This window comes from Ammospiza caudacuta, chromosome 1, assembly GCF_027887145.1.
Source record: "Ammospiza caudacuta isolate bAmmCau1 chromosome 1, bAmmCau1.pri, whole genome shotgun sequence".
NCBI classification, from domain to species: domain Eukaryota; kingdom Metazoa; phylum Chordata; class Aves; order Passeriformes; family Passerellidae; genus Ammospiza; species Ammospiza caudacuta.
In genome coordinates this window covers 130254800-130270024 of record NC_080593.1, presented here as the reverse complement: position 1 = coordinate 130270024, position 15225 = coordinate 130254800, and the positions used below count along the sequence as shown (strand labels likewise).

The 15225-nt window shown below is 40.6% G+C and overlaps 1 protein-coding gene across 2 annotated transcripts; it reads right to left on the bottom strand.

Annotated features, from left to right (window-relative positions):
* Positions 1 to 1113: 1113 nt before the first annotated feature.
* SLC25A32 (solute carrier family 25 member 32) lies at positions 1114 to 15211 on the bottom strand. 2 transcript variants are annotated; one of them, XM_058806961.1, is made up of 8 exons: positions 15037 to 15211; positions 12163 to 12313; positions 11047 to 11132; positions 9680 to 9840; positions 3849 to 3962; positions 3166 to 3311; positions 1558 to 1695; positions 1114 to 1443 (listed from the first exon to the last, which is right to left on the bottom strand). In XM_058806961.1, the coding sequence occupies exons 1-7, from the start codon at positions 15209 to 15211 to the stop codon at positions 1560 to 1562; spliced, it is 969 nt and encodes a 322-aa protein (XP_058662944.1). In that variant the 3' UTR covers positions 1114 to 1443; positions 1558 to 1559. The 2 variants fall into 2 exon arrangements, with proteins under 2 accessions (XP_058662944.1, XP_058662935.1); XM_058806952.1 differs by having other exon boundaries at positions 1114 to 1695.
* Between the last annotated feature and the right edge of the window lie 14 nt (positions 15212 to 15225).

The following is a 15225-nucleotide window of genomic DNA, read 5'->3' as shown; positions in this document are numbered from 1 at the left end:
TTATGAATAAATTTAGTTATATACAAAATATGGTATTTGGCAACAGTATCTACAAAAACAAGTGAGTGGACTACTGAATGAAGATTCAAAATATTCAGTAGTTTCTGTAGCTTTCCAGATTTTAACTTAAAATTTAAAACCAAGTTCCTAATCTGTGAAATTTTTATTAAAAATTGTTCTTTCTGCTTTAGGTTAGTCTGGTAAACAGGAAACTTCTCAAAGTGATTACTCTGCTCCCTATGAAACTGATGATTTTCCCCCGTTGATAGCCTTTGCTAACTTATTTCCTAGTTAAATGATACTTACTAGATACTTAATATCTTCTTACCAACAGCAGGAGGCAGATGTTAAGGTCAGTAATGTCTTTCTTAAATAAATAAACTACCCAAAACCACCAAACACAGAACTCTAAAAAGTACATATCCTTGATGGCAATTATTGGTGTGGAAAAAAAACCCTAACTATTATGCAGATTTACTGATATGTACTATAATTTATCAGTAAATTAGCAATCAATATATCAACAATCTTTTCCTTAAACCAAATCAGAAGACATTAACAGATTGTTCTGGTTTTTTAAATAAAGTCCTGTGCACAGGATTTTTTTAGACTAGAAACATTTTTTTTTTCCAAAGAATACTACTGAAAGTAAGTGTGGTCCTATTTGTTGCTACACTGGCTTGAACACGGCATCACTATGGGATTACTAGAAAAAATCCTCATCTTTAAAATGTAAGCCTCCTTTAAAATATGCATTTACTTAGTAATATGTGGTCAGCTGTATGATTAATGGAGACAGACTCTGGCACAGAGAGAGATGAAAAAGAGAAAATGAATTAAGTTGCCAGCAATGTATGCACTTTCAGCATGTTGGTCTGCTGCTAAAACCAAGTCAAAAACCACAGTGCAAACCTGGCCTGCTATGAGACAAGAACTGAGCTTCATCAGACTTGCAATTATTCAAACCCAAGAATGGACAGCTGTTTTAAAAAAAACAATTTCAGTTTCCAAACTGCACCCCACTGAGCCACACATTTTTGTGTTGGATGAACAATGGAGTCTGGAGCATTCCACTTCCTAAAATCTGATGAATAACACAGAGGTGGATTCAGATGACATTCCTTGTTTTAATGAGACTCAGAGATTTAAGAAAGTTTTGACAGGCCCCAGGGTTGCTTTCATATGAAGTTTTCCACTTCAGGGAGGAGAGAATCTCACCAACTGTTATCTTGAGACTTGCTGAAACTGCTTAGTGAGTTATTCCAGGCAGGCCAGGATGAATGGAATTGCAGTGCAGCTGCCTTCACCCAGTCACAGCACTCTTATTTCAGGGTTGCAGACATCTGCTTCAAGCAGACACAGCTGATTCAGAGAGGAAGGCAGCAGTGCAGGAACGTTCAAAAGGAGAGATGTTGGCAGGGTTTATTGTCTCTACATTCTTTCCTTAAAATACCAGATCAATTCACAGTGTCAAAGAAGACTGCTGAAGTAAATTTCTCCCAGATCATGAATATAAAAAATAAAGGATAGATTCCTTCCTAGGAACAAAGTCCATACCTTTAATTATTTTCTTTCCTAAAACCAAGTAAAAAGCCAGACACATTTTCGTAAACTACAAAGGTAATACAGCAGGCAGGAGTCACTCTGATCACATTAGGTATAATTCCTTTGTAAAATCCATGAACACCTTCTTTCCTTTAAAGACAAAAAAAAAAGGTTTTAATTAATGCCTTTTAATAGAAAAAATGAGACATAAAACAAGGCCTGGCATTTTATTTCTCACACTCCCATTGAGAGATGTACTTCAGGTTAGAAATAACCATTTCAGACAGTGTTTAAAGTGCATCAAGTATTAACCCATTGTTTTTTCTTCTAAACTATAATAGCATTATGTAGATCAGTTATTTAGCCCGGGCTTTAAGTGTTTTTAGTGGGTATTGTCTAAGAAAGACAATTTACCATCTTTCTTCATGCTACAACAACTAAGAAAAGTCACCATTCATTTTTTGAGATTTTAAGCACCCCTTCCAGAATTTTGATTCCACTGGCCAATAAATAAGAACCTAATTTCACCCAATTTCAATCAGTGTGTCATGCTAAGGCTGTTAAAAAGTTATAGACACATTAAATCTCAGCTCTTCAGGTGCAGACCTCACAGGCATAGAACACCTGGAAGGAGGAGCAAACAGAGATCCCAAGAAATGCTTGGGTGTGGTTCACACAACCCTCCCTAAGTCCCATTTGTTTCATCATGAGCTCAGCAGTGGCTCCAGAATGGCTGTACTACATACACTTGAGCAGAACTAAAAAGACCTCCTGCAGCCTGCAGCACTGAAGGGCTCAGCACTGACACAGCAGGGCTACTTTTGCTCTGAATTGCCTCCAGTTGAAATGGTTGCACAGCCTCTGAACCAGGGGTGCTCCTGGAACAACAGAGCCTCAGGCACTTACTGAGCTGGCCCCTCTTCACAGCCAGGAGCCCATTCCCACCTCTGCAGCAGTATGGCCCAACCCAGAAGCACTGCCCAAAGCCATGGATGCACACACAGAGGTGGCCACCCTTGGTAAACACACAGGTTCTGTGTGAAAACTCTCCCCTGCACTGTGCAGCTCAGGCAAGAGCTCAGGGAAGGTTCAGGAGAAGATATGAATAGGTGTGAGGTCACAGGTCTCTAAAGGTCCCACAGGAAGCTGGGACCAGACAACAAGTGCAGGCAGGCCCCAGGGTAACCCAGGGACATCAGTATAATCAGCTCTGGCTAGCTCACTTCACCTTGCCAGGAATTTGGATTAGCCACAACTGCCAGCAGCACAATGCTCCTGTCCTGTGTGATAAGCCAAAGCAGTTCAAGTGAGAATTTATTTAGTGTCCCAAACCAGCCACGACAATGTTATTTTTTAGCCTGTGAAATTTGCTGGAGAAGAGAGAAGGGAGACAGAATAAACAACAGAAACCTGCAGGGGGCATTGGCTCCCTCCAATCTCCTCCTCTCTCCTTACCTTAGTGCTGTTGGTGGCATCTTGCACAACGTGACTTTGTACAACTAACACTTAGTTTGCCCTGAACTGTTCTGGTTCTGCAGTCAGCACAGGAGCCAGTAAAGGTAGCTCTGATTCTGTAAAACTCAGTTTGCAACATGCAGGCTTTTAATTTTGCACACCTACCTCCAGGTCCTGTGGATCACATCAAACACCCCAGAGTAGGTGTTATGCTGGTCTTGAAGACGAGCCCGCACGACTTGATAGGGATATGTTGCTACCACAGCAAATATTTTGGATACAGCTGCCATCATTATGTATTCCACAGTGTTCTAAAAGCAAGAAAAATTGTCAGGCTTGCCTTAGGTATGGTCTAAATTAGCCAGTTCCCAAAATCTTATTTGATTTTTAAATGTACAACCAAACAATACTCTAGATTTTTCCCTCCTATGATACAACACATTAAAAGAAATGTCAGTTTTTACTACATGCAGCGCTACAAGTAACTGACTGTAAAACATGTGCCTTCTCATTCCCATTAAAACACTTCTTCCAATAGTAGCTACCTTTGCCCAACTTGCATCTGAACAGTTTTCCAGGGTTTAATACCATCCCCTCTGGTTCCACAACATAAGAAAAAACTTCTAAAATTCTCAAAACACTTGCTAAAATAAGAAGTTGGGTTTCAAAACCAGTGAAAACCAGCTGCTTGTTCCTAAAAAGTGAGAAAGTATTATTTCCTTCTATATATTCTGCACTTTAATTAATGTACCAATACTTTGCACATTTGGCTGCTGTAAACCTGACAAGTGGAATCTACTTCTGTTTATTTGCATGCCACAACACAATTTTATTCTCAAGCATCCTACCAGTTTTGTATCTGATACTCTGTTTCTATACTTGTTGTATCTCTCTTTCAAATCCTCATAGGCCATGAACTGAAGTGCTCCATGTGATGTTCCAAACAGACCAGGCACAAATCCCTAAGAAAATGATAAAACAAGGTTAAAGGGTGATGCACAAAATCTAAACAACTTGACAGAGCACAGCTCCCACCCCTACATTTGTCCTCCCTTAATGTACAGACTGTGCCTGCACAGCAGTTGCAGTCTGACTCAGTGTCCTTAAGGGCAGGCATCACACCAACACTCAGTAACTGCTGCTTTCCTGACATGCAGCCTAAAGTCACCTCCTGAGTCACTGGGATGAAACAAGTGGCCCAGAGACTCCACCTCACAGAGAACAAGCTGGTAACACAGATTAGGATTGCAAGACCACAAATCAAGCTCAGTGCACATTTCCAGAGACTGGCACTGAGGGGTCTGGTTCCACCTGAGACTGGTAAAGCAATGACAGATGCTGGCAACTCAGAGAAGAGCCACCAGGAGCAGAGGTACAAAACATTATTGTGATTGAGCCTGGGAAATAGATAGGCATGTGTTTGCATGAGTGTCTCTACAAAAATGTGTGTCTATGAGATATATATATTTCTAGACTAAAAATGTTTGTGCCTATATAGAACCATAGAATCATTTTGGTTGGAAAAGATCTTTAGGATTATCAAATCTAACCATAAACCTGACACTGCCAGGTCCACTACCATAACATGTCCCTGTGGGACAAGAGAGTGAGCTGCTCCAGCACTGTCTTTCTTACATACACAAACACATGAAAATACACAAGCTTTAGGTTCAAAAAACTTGAAATGAAGGGGGAAAACAGGTACTTTCTGAACTGTGTCCACAAGAAAGAGAAGACAGGAGTTCTCCCAGGACCAGGACTAGCTCCACTAAAATGAGTTGCCAGCTGCAGGGGTTCTGAAAAGCACTAATTCTTTTTGAAGAGTTGGTCACTTGCATTGAAAAACACAAATAAATGGAGGATTAATCATCTTGGCCAGAAAGGGACTCTAAAGCTTGCTGCAAACTGTTAGGGAACAATTGTAACAGTAAAATGTTCAAAATGTGGTTAAAAGGACTTAAAGAATCAAAGTTTATTTCCCATGATCCATTTGGGCAAAAAAAAGGAATTTAAAAATGTGTTCAGATGCCAAAGTCTGTGTTAGACTAAAAGTCAAGCCCAAAATGTTGAAGACTTAGTCTGACTTAAGCAGAATATGATTAAAAGCCTGGAGAAGGTGAAAAGGAGAAGAGATCTCTGAAGGAGTCCACTGAATTAGTGTTAACAAGACAAAATAATAAAACTCCTAAATTGCAGAAAAAACCCCAACAAATAAAACTACAGCAGGCACAAAAACTGCATGGATAATACACAAATTACCACTTCAGGGATCAGCTTTCCAAATGCTACATATAGATTTCTAAGGTTTTTCAGTCTTTCAGGAAATGACTTTTTAGAATTTCTGCTTCTCACAGTAAGAAAAAATGGTCATGAACTCAACATCAGTAATCACAAACTAATGAAATGCATTAAAGGCTAATGAAAGTCCCAGGAAAAAAACCTTCCTCAAATGAGAACAAGTGGAATGAAACCACTTATCTGTATTTTGTCAGCTGTAAGCACAAAGTGAAGTTGAAGCCAAAGGGCCCAACAGAGGGAAAAAGACAACTTTGGTTTTCAGAAATCCTGGATCAGAGAAGAAAATAAAAGCAATATAAAAACAGAAGAAGAAGAAAAAAAAACTATACAAAAATGTCAAAGAAAAAATTATCTGGGTCAGCAAAATCAGTATGAAACTCATGGACAGTGATAGCAGGGAAAATCTTCACAAACATTTCTCAGTGATTAATCAGTAAAACAACTAAAAGACAGTGGAAGTAATTGTTCTCCACTTGGAAAGAATTAGAACAATGTATTTATATCATAGAAAAATGAGGTAATACTTTTCCTGCCAACAAAAGAAGAATGTTAAACAACCTTAAAGAGAGCTAAACTCTTAAACTTCAGCCAGAAGATTTGGATAACTTGCACCCTTGAGTCCTAAAGCATCTACTGGTTGTACTTCATACACAAATACCAGCAGGCCTAAAGTCTTGTGCTGAGCTTCCAAAGACTGAGGGACTTTTAATGTCGGGCCAATATTAAAAAATGCAAGAAGGGAGTGAGGCAACTGTCAGCCAATGTGCCTCAGAAAAATAGGAGCTGACCCAGACCTTTATTGATCATAGAAAATCATGCATTCTTACGGAAAAATGTTTCAAAGCAAAACTGACTTCACAGCACTGAGATATCTTGGCTGGGGAAGTTTTTGAAACATATTCTATTTTCTTATTCTTAGATACATAATATGACTGTAAAGAGAAATTTTATAATAACTTCACGTACTTCTTGTTATTTTTCTACTTTAATATTTGATTTTTCCAATGAAAACATGACAAGATGAATGGTTCCTCAAAGAAGTCTTACTTGAATTCTCTTTCAATGGATTAGAACAATAGATGGAATTAAATATAGTTCTATATTTATATTCTATAATTAGAAATTTAAATGCACATAATTCTGAGTAGCAGACAGTGGGAATAAAGAAATATTTTAAAGTTGGCGTAAAGTGTTTTAAGTGCTGAAAATCCAGACAAGAAGAAAATGTCTTGTTGGTTAGTGTTTCAAAGGTTACCCATCACAATAAAAAGAAACACAGGCAAATGTACACACTGGAAAACCTGTGCTTCTTAGTAAAGAGGGGAACAAGGTTCATTTGGTGATGTGGTACTCACATTACTGCCTCAAGTGTTTGACAGCACTCAAGCCAGAACAGCCTCTGCTGTCTGTTTCAAAAGAATGCAGCAAATACCTCTTGTAATCTCTCCAGTGCTGCCTTCATTTGGGCTCTCAGTGTGTCAGAGACCTGCAGCATCTGAGTGCCCTGCACTGACAACTTGTGCAGACAAGACACTGAAGTTGCCATTACCATCTTGATTCCCTCATGGTGAAAAATGTTACCATCTTTTATGTGAAAGCCACTTATGCTTATGTCCCTGTGTAGAACCCGCAACTTAAATTAAAATCAAGATGGCTAAATCTCAATGGATTTTGCTATGTACAAGTACAAAGATATAGAAAGCTTACAAGCTTCATATTTACAAGAAGAAAAATAACAGAAGCAAAGCATGCAAAATACAGAGAGCTAAGTGCCTTAGCCACTGAGGGGCCAGGAAAAGTACTTTATCCTCAGAGCATAGAATCTTGCCTACCAAAAGTGAAATGCCAACACAGAAGTGCCCAAATATATTTCACTTGGTAATGAGTACACATTACTCATATGACTTTTGTTGTTGTCAGCATGCTACATTATTATTCTGGCTTGATGAACCTGGATTTTACTTTAATCTCCTTAGATTTTATAAATTTCCTGGTATTTTACTCTTGTTTATTAAGCATTGCTCTATTTCCAACTGCTGCTTCTATATCATCAATAAAAGAGAATTAAAAAAATGCACATACAGAAATACAGAGGCCATGAAGGATGCTAGTTGCATTCCTGACTGATGTCTTAGTAGCCAGTCACTCTAGAATATACATCTAACAGTTTCTCAATAGCTCAGAGATATTTTAGGTTTTCCTAAGAGCACCAATCCTACAATCTTACAACTATTTTACCATGTTTGGGCACTCCTACCTTATGCTTGAAAAGAACAACACAGCACTCATAAAATGGAGATGGTTGCATTCATTAATGACAAGGCAATTTTTAGAGCTCAAATCTCCAGCAGATCCATGGGTGTGTTCAAAGTACATAACCCCAAGCTGTTTTTTAACTCAGCCTGGTGTGCAGCAGAGCAGCTCTGTCATCAGGGGGCCAAAACACAAAGCCCAGTGGATGGAGTGTGTGGAAGATCACTGACTGGATGATTACTGGGATAATGAGCAAAGGAGACTCCTCCTGCCTTTTCAGAACCAGGCCAAGTTCAAGAGGAACAACTTACTAAGAAACCCAGATTCAGGCAAACTGTTTGATGAACAATCAATACCCAGCAGAGCTAATAAAGACAGCTTTGATCCCTGCTAGAAAGATTGATGTAGCCTGACATAACCCGTTTGTACCTCAAAGGACTGAAAGGATTTGCTCAGATCAGTAACAGCATCTGTGCAGTAAAGAGCAATATTGAATTGCTTGGTCAGAAATTCCATTCTTTATTGTCTAAGGAGACAAATCTCAAACAGAAACTCTTTCCAGGTTTTTTTCCAATTCTATCTGAGACAGTTGCTCTGTTTGAGATCCCTTCATTTACCATAAGGTGGTACTACCTGATATCCCCATATCTGCTACAAGGAATGCTATCTGAAATGAAGATTATGAGGAAAAAGAAGACAATTGTGTGTACTACAACTCCTGACTCAGGGCAATTAACAAAGCTTTAGCTGTACAATTTCAAATAGAGCAAGAAAAATAAAAGCTCCCCGAAACACTGAAATGGGGGAAGCTAAATCATGTACAAGTCCAAGAGCCACCTGAAGAAGTGCCTTTTTCCCCAGTACAGACAAGGTTGAGACAGTCCTGACGTCAAATGGAAGCTGCACAGTGTGCATACTTATGTAGGTCATTCAGGACCTATTTAGGTCACCTTCTTTGCAGATTTAAGCAAGTAATTTGCTCTTTCAAAGGAAGTAGCTGCTTTAGTCCCACATTTGCAGATTAACACTACAAAGAAGTGTCTAGTGCCAAAGGCGACACATGCTACTGGCAGGAATAATCTGAAAAGAAGGGTGGAAGGACATCTTAAAACCTAACAGATCCAAGAAATCAGAACTTATCTACATGGAACAGAGTAGACATCCAGGCAGGCAAACCTGACAATTTCAATTTAGGAATAAGTAAGGTGCCCTGTTCCTGGTGTTAGAATTTGGCAATCATTGCCATGAAGCATGCAAGAATAAGAAGGATCACATTTTTCACTGAAAATAAAATAAGCTAATGTTCAGTAGTCAGGATAATTTCTAAGAGAAAGTGGTCTTGTTCCCTACTCCTGGCAGTGTTCAAGGCCAGGCTGGATGGGCTCTGAGCAGCCTGGGCTAGTGGAAGGTAAACCTGCCCATCACAGGGGTGTTGGAACAAGAATATCTTTAAGATCCCTTCCAACCCAAGCCATTCTATGATTCTATGATTCTGCAGCATTACTTGCAGGAGAAGAGCCAGCCTGAACTAAAATAGGTTTCTTCACAACTTCCAGGCACTGATGAATGCATCTTGATGTCATGACCTGAAGAGAGGAGGAGGCAAAAAGTCCAAATCTTGTTGCCATCTATTTCCCTAAATTAAAGGGAACAAAAACCTCACACATATGCAGGCCCTATTTAGAAGTCTGCAAATTTAATGTATCTAGAGCTGACAGATTACAGACATCAATAACCAGAGGGCAAATAAGCAGTTGTGAAACTATCCATTGTGGAAGAAAAAATTAGCAAGTACTTTAGTCATGTTATCTTCTAGAAGAGGTTAGAAATACAGAGATAAGGGATAAAATGCAAGGAAGCACTGCCAGCAACATAGGTTACATTGTTGCTGACCTGCTTATCCAAATTCTAATTATAGGATGATTCAAAAAAAATTACAAAGCAGTTTATCACCAGTATAATGGCTTTTCTTCTGACTAAGCCTTTTTGCTGCAGTTCTTCAGTGGGAAAGACTCACAGAATGAAAGTGAGCTGTTACAATTTTTTTTTTGTAGACAAATATTTAGAAGTCTCACCATGCTACTGGGTGGTGCCAGGCAATCATGGAATTTTTCTGCAAAGTGATTACCTTATATAAGCCACGGATGCCCTCTGTCTTGTATATCTTTATGAGAGCATCAAACATTCCTCGGTACTGCCGCTTGGATGGATCCACGCCAGCGTTATATTGTAGCACAAGTCGAGTCTTGGTTACCCAGATTGGGTTTGTAATGCACAGGGTCATGGCTCCTGGGAACACACAGAAGTTACTCCCATTGTTATGCCAACTCTGCAGATTGTCCCAGTCTGTTCAGTCCAATATAACACAGGCTTCTACAATGACAAAACTACTTCTCCTACCAGAGTACTCATACTGTTCAAAACAGGTGAAGTTTATGCCCTCTATTGCTCCCTTTCTCCCCCTTCAAAGCTCACAGTCAAGTCCAGTTCACTCCTGCTGTGGTACTCTAGCAGGGCACAAGTATTTTTGCATATTCCTAGTACAGTCCCTTTTTTGCTTCACCTTTCCACAGTTGGTAGTATAATCTGAGTAGACAGTAAATGCAGCTTCTTAATGTACCACAGATTATCTGAGTTATTCTTCAGTATACAATAATTCAAAATTTAATGGATACCTCAGTGATGTGAGATTTGCTTAATAATTTTGACAGGTTAACAGCAAGAACCTCTTATAGCTTTATAGGTTATTAAAAATACCATTGTGACAGAATCCATTATGACATTTCATTCAAACAATATGCCTTATATTTCAACGTTAAATGAATGCTTCAAAATCCTAATGAAGTTTTCCAAATTGCCTGTACAGCATGTAGTGACAGGACAAGGGGGCATTATTCAAACTGAAAGAGAGTAGGTTTAGATTAGATGTGAGGCAAAAATTCTTTACTGTGACAGTGGTGAGGCACTGCAATAGGTTGCCCAGAGATGCTGTGGACGCTCCACCTCTGGAAGTGTTCAAGACCAGGCTGGGTGGGGCTTTGAGCAACCTGGTCTAGTGGGAGGTGTCCCAGCCAAAGACAAGGGGGCTGGAACTAGATTATTTTTAAGGTCCCTTCCAACCCAAAACATTCCATGATTCAACAGGCCACCTCCTTTCCAGGTCCAGGTGTTAAATATTTAACAAGTTAACAATCTGATAGCAGCAGATTTCCATAGGTACATTTTGGGACCCAATACAGTACTAAATATGTAAAGTGCCTACACAGAATGAAAACTAGGACAAAAGACATTTTGTCAACTGCTAATTCTGCACAAAACTGGAGGACCACAGTGACCCACCTATTTGTGCTAGACATCTTTGTTTTATTTACAGACAACAAACTATTGCATCTGGGCTGGAACACTTGCCATCTGTAAGAAAAAGCTGCACAGAAAGGCAGGTAGCAGCATATGGAACAGCTACAAGTGAACATTAATTTTTGCATTTAACCTCACCAGCCTCCGCAGCTGACACTAGGTGTTCGCTCGCACTGAGACTTTCCATCTTCCCTTCCTTCTTGTAAGCTTTGATGGCATTGTAACTGGAAAATGTACAACATAGTTTAGTGAAGGTGAACACAGACCCACATCACAAAATACCCAATCCAGAATGACATACCTAAGACATACTTAAGATCATAGGGGTACACAGCCTTTGAGGAAAAGGCATCCAAACTACTGTTATTTAATTGATTCATTGTCTCTGAGCAGTCAGCTCTTTAAAGTGAACTATGGTAATATATATTTAAATTGTAAAATTAAACTGTCAGTATCAATGGGACTGCATCTTGAAAATTATCAGATATCCAGAATTAACTTTAAAAAGAATTTTAGTGGGACCCACAGTGCTAGGTATTGACCCTCTAGCTCAGAAATACACTGAGCATTCTTCTCTTGATCCAGTTTGCAATCTTTGTGAATTAAGGAATTGTCAACAGAAGATGAAGTGTCAATAGCAATCTACAGCAAAGCTTAAGGACTCAAGTAAAACAATAATAGAGTCTAGACAACTGAGAAGTGAGCTTTGCATAGGCATGCCAGCTAACTAGTCCCTAAAATGTTTGAATTAATAGGGATAAGTATTAACAGAGTTAATAAAGTAGAATATTAAAAAATGGGCTTTAAAAGCAAAGCCTATGAACTGACAAGAACAATGAAAAAACTGTCACTAAAATGATTAAAAACAATCAAACATTTAGTTTTAGTAGAAAACTTCACACTCTTTGATCTCAAGAAATCAATTTAGATTCTTGTTTTTCATGGGGTTTTAAGAACAGTGTATTGGCACTTTTAGAGAATTCTTTCTGAATAGTATCACCACCTCTCAAATTCCTTAGTACTTTCACAGCAGCAAGGGAATGCACTGTATCTGACAAAGGAACAACTCTCTGACTCAAACTGCTTTAAATTCTAAACCAGCAAACCATAATAAACGTTAACAGACCTGGACTAGCTAAGAGAATGACAAGTTTGTAAGTCCCTTAGCACATTTTTATACCTCACAAAGAAGATGCAATGTATATCTGAACACTGCATTGTGCAGGCAGTGACACATTTTACAGTTGTACTTACAAGAAGAAGTAAAGCCCCCAGGAGGCTCCTGCTCCCACCATGTTTGGAGTCACCCCTTGGTACAAGCCTCGAAGCCCCTCATGCTTCCAGACTGTGCTCATACAGTGAAGAATTCCATTGTACTTTGGCCTCAGCTCCAATCCATCACTTACTACAAAAGACAGAAATGGAAAACATTTTGGGAAGCATAAAGTTCAACTGCCTCCAAGCCAACCCAGGAGTCCACAGCCTCCAAAGCAATAAATGAACATGAAACATAATTGATCAACTGTATTACATGAGTGTTATTTCACAAGTATGCAAGAGCTGAGGTTTACAGCTTTATAAGCTTAGAGCTGAAGAACTTAGGAAAAAAAGGGGGGGAAAAGAAATAAAAACCAGAGATAACTACTTAGCTCAGTAAGAGGAAAGTTCCTATTAATCTGACAAGCCTAAGTAAATGCACTTTTGTACATTTTTGATGAGCAGCAGATCTGAAGTTTTCTGTGTCTTCTTTTTAGCACTCCAGCAATTGTGCATCATATTTCAAGTGATATGGATGGCATCCTTGACATGTTTCTCTAAGTTGTTTAGACAAGTCCTAAGTAACAACCCTTAAATTCAAATTTTCTCCTTAAAATGTTCTATAAAGCAATGGGTCACATCTTACTGATTCCCAAGTCAGTTTTTACCAGAATACACAAAGGCTTCTTCTCCCACCTAATAACCTAACAGCTGGTTGTCCAAATGTTTAGAAAATGCCACTTCAAAAATACAGAAAACAACAAGTTTTTGTCTGACAGATCATGTAGAACATGGACATCCACAAAGCTTGGAGTGGTGACTACTATTGCTCCTACCATAACAACAAAGGAGTAAGTTGATTACTGATGAGGTATGTGATGCAGTCCATGGTGAGATGACAAGAGGTAACAGACACAAGCTGAAATACAGGGAATTTTGACCAGAACTTTTTATCCAGCAGAATGGCCAAATACTTGAAAAAGTTGCCTGAAGAGCATCTTTGGAGCTACTCAAAACTCCAGTGCACAAGACTGAACAAACTGATCTAAGCAGAGCTTATCTGGGTAGGGGGTGAACTCCTCAGCTCTCTTCTGACCTAAATTACTCTGTGATGCCAACATAGCAGCAGCTTTCATTCTTACTACAGACATATGGCTAGACTACAACTGTACTGAAAACTGATCTCAAAGTTTTACAAGAAGTGTAGTTTTTGTGTCCCCACCAAAATTAATCCTCGTAAACAGGCATCTTCTGTTCAGTGCCACATTATTACTAATTCCTTTTGAACTCTTTGTCCCATAGACATTGTGACAGACTTCAGCTTTAGAGACAAAATGCTTTTGCTGAGCACAGTGTGACAACACCTCGACACCTTGACAACCACTCAAAGCTAGAACACAAACACCTCTTTTCTCCTTCCTAAGTGCTGCTAGACCTTTCCCAAAGACATTTGTGAAATTTTTACCATGCAGACACTAGGTCAAGTTTATAAACATATGAAACAAGATCGCAAATCAGACACATGAATGCAAGTCTTTCTGTCAATGATGCTGCCAAGAATCTCAACAACATTCATTTCTGATATCAGCTCCTGCTCCCTCATTGAAGACAAAACACAGGAATTATTATTTTCAATCCAAAGAAGCATGTGAAAGTACATGACCTCCAAAAGCCACCTAATCCAAACCTGTATTTAAACCAGATCTAATTAGACCTGGTTACTTAGGGACACGACCAGTTGACTCCTGAATGTTTCCATGGCTGAAGAGATTACAGCCTGTCTGGGCAACCTTTTCTAGTATTTGACCATTCTCACAGTAAAATAACTGGAATGATCCATGCTTGTGCCTGTTCCTTTTCAGCTCCTTCTAACTATCTCCAAGAATCTGGCTTTACCTTCTCTGTGTCTTCCAAGAACACTGTCATAGATTACAATTTTAGCTCCCCTCATCCCTTCCTTTCTGAGGCCAAAGGGATCCTGTTCTGTGTCATGTGCTCCAGCCCCTTCACTGCAGTCACACCAGTGTGTCACTGTCTTCCTTCCTTGTCCTGGAGAGCCCCAAAATAAACACAGTACTTCTGACATAGTTTTACAAATGGAAAACAGAGAGAAGAGAGCCCTTCTGCTGGCTGTGCTTCTCATAATGCAGCCCAGGATGTGCCCAACTAGGACATGCAACGTTTTGAATTTTGAAAAATGTCCCTGTCATAGTTTGGTGTTCAGATCTTAAAACATCCATGTATCTATTTAAGAAAACAATCCAAAGATACGGTAAAATGTTTCTACCTCTCTGAAAGAAAATATGATAAATGGTTGACGAGTTTCTCAAATCAGCAGAAAAGTCAAGAGAAGTTGCCATGTTTCCCTGTGGAGAAACAAACCAGTTACAGAGTTTTCTGCAAAACAATACCACTATTGTTAACAGCCAAGGTTACTGCAGAACCACCGCTAGCTTTGAGTGTTGAAAATGTCTGGCATAGAGGTGAACTTTGAACGTGGGCTCGGGCAGCCCGCCGGCTCAAGCGGGCAGCGCTCGGGTGCCTCAGGCACCGGCGGCCACGGGAGGGGGAGAGGCTGGAGCTCCCCGACGTGCCCGCGGACAGCTCGGGGCACCGCACAGGCGGCAGCCGCTACACGGGACAAGGAGCACCTCGGGATAGCGGGGGAGAGAACGGGACACCCTCTCGGCTCACGGCCGGTTTATTCCAAGCCGTGGGGCTGCCCCCGGCACCGGGGCGCTGCAGCCGCGCACGGGGCGGGCGGAGCAGCGCGGGCTGTGGGCGGGAAGCCCGGCAGGTCCGGGCCGGGCTCGGCGAGCTCGGGCACGCCGGTGAGTCCTTAACGCGGGACGGCGGCCGCTCCGGCCTCACCTGCGAAGCGGATCTTGACGAGGTCCAGCGGGTGCAGCGCCAGGGTGGACAGGACGCCGCCGCTCATTCCCGCCGCCAGGTTCTCCAGCCGCACGTGCCGCAGCACGGAGCGCAGCGGCGGCTCGCGTGACAGCGGCGGCTCGCGCGCCGTGCACGCGGGGCCCGCGGCACCCATCGCCGGCCGCGCGC

Bases quoted from the DNA above. Each gene is read 5' to 3' on its own strand.
- SLC25A32 (XM_058806952.1), bottom strand. From the start codon at position 15,211: ATGGGTGCCGCGGGCCCCGCGTGCACGGCGCGCGAGCCGCCGCTGTCA. The intron at 3,963-9,679 runs GTAATCACTTTG...TCATTTTCTTAG, and splicing joins GCATCCGTGGCTTATATAAG to GGATTTGTGCCTGGTCTGTT. The intron at 1,696-3,165 runs GTAGGTGTGCAA...TTGTCTTTAAAG, and splicing joins GTGATCCACAGGACCTGGAG to GAAAGAAGGTGTTCATGGAT.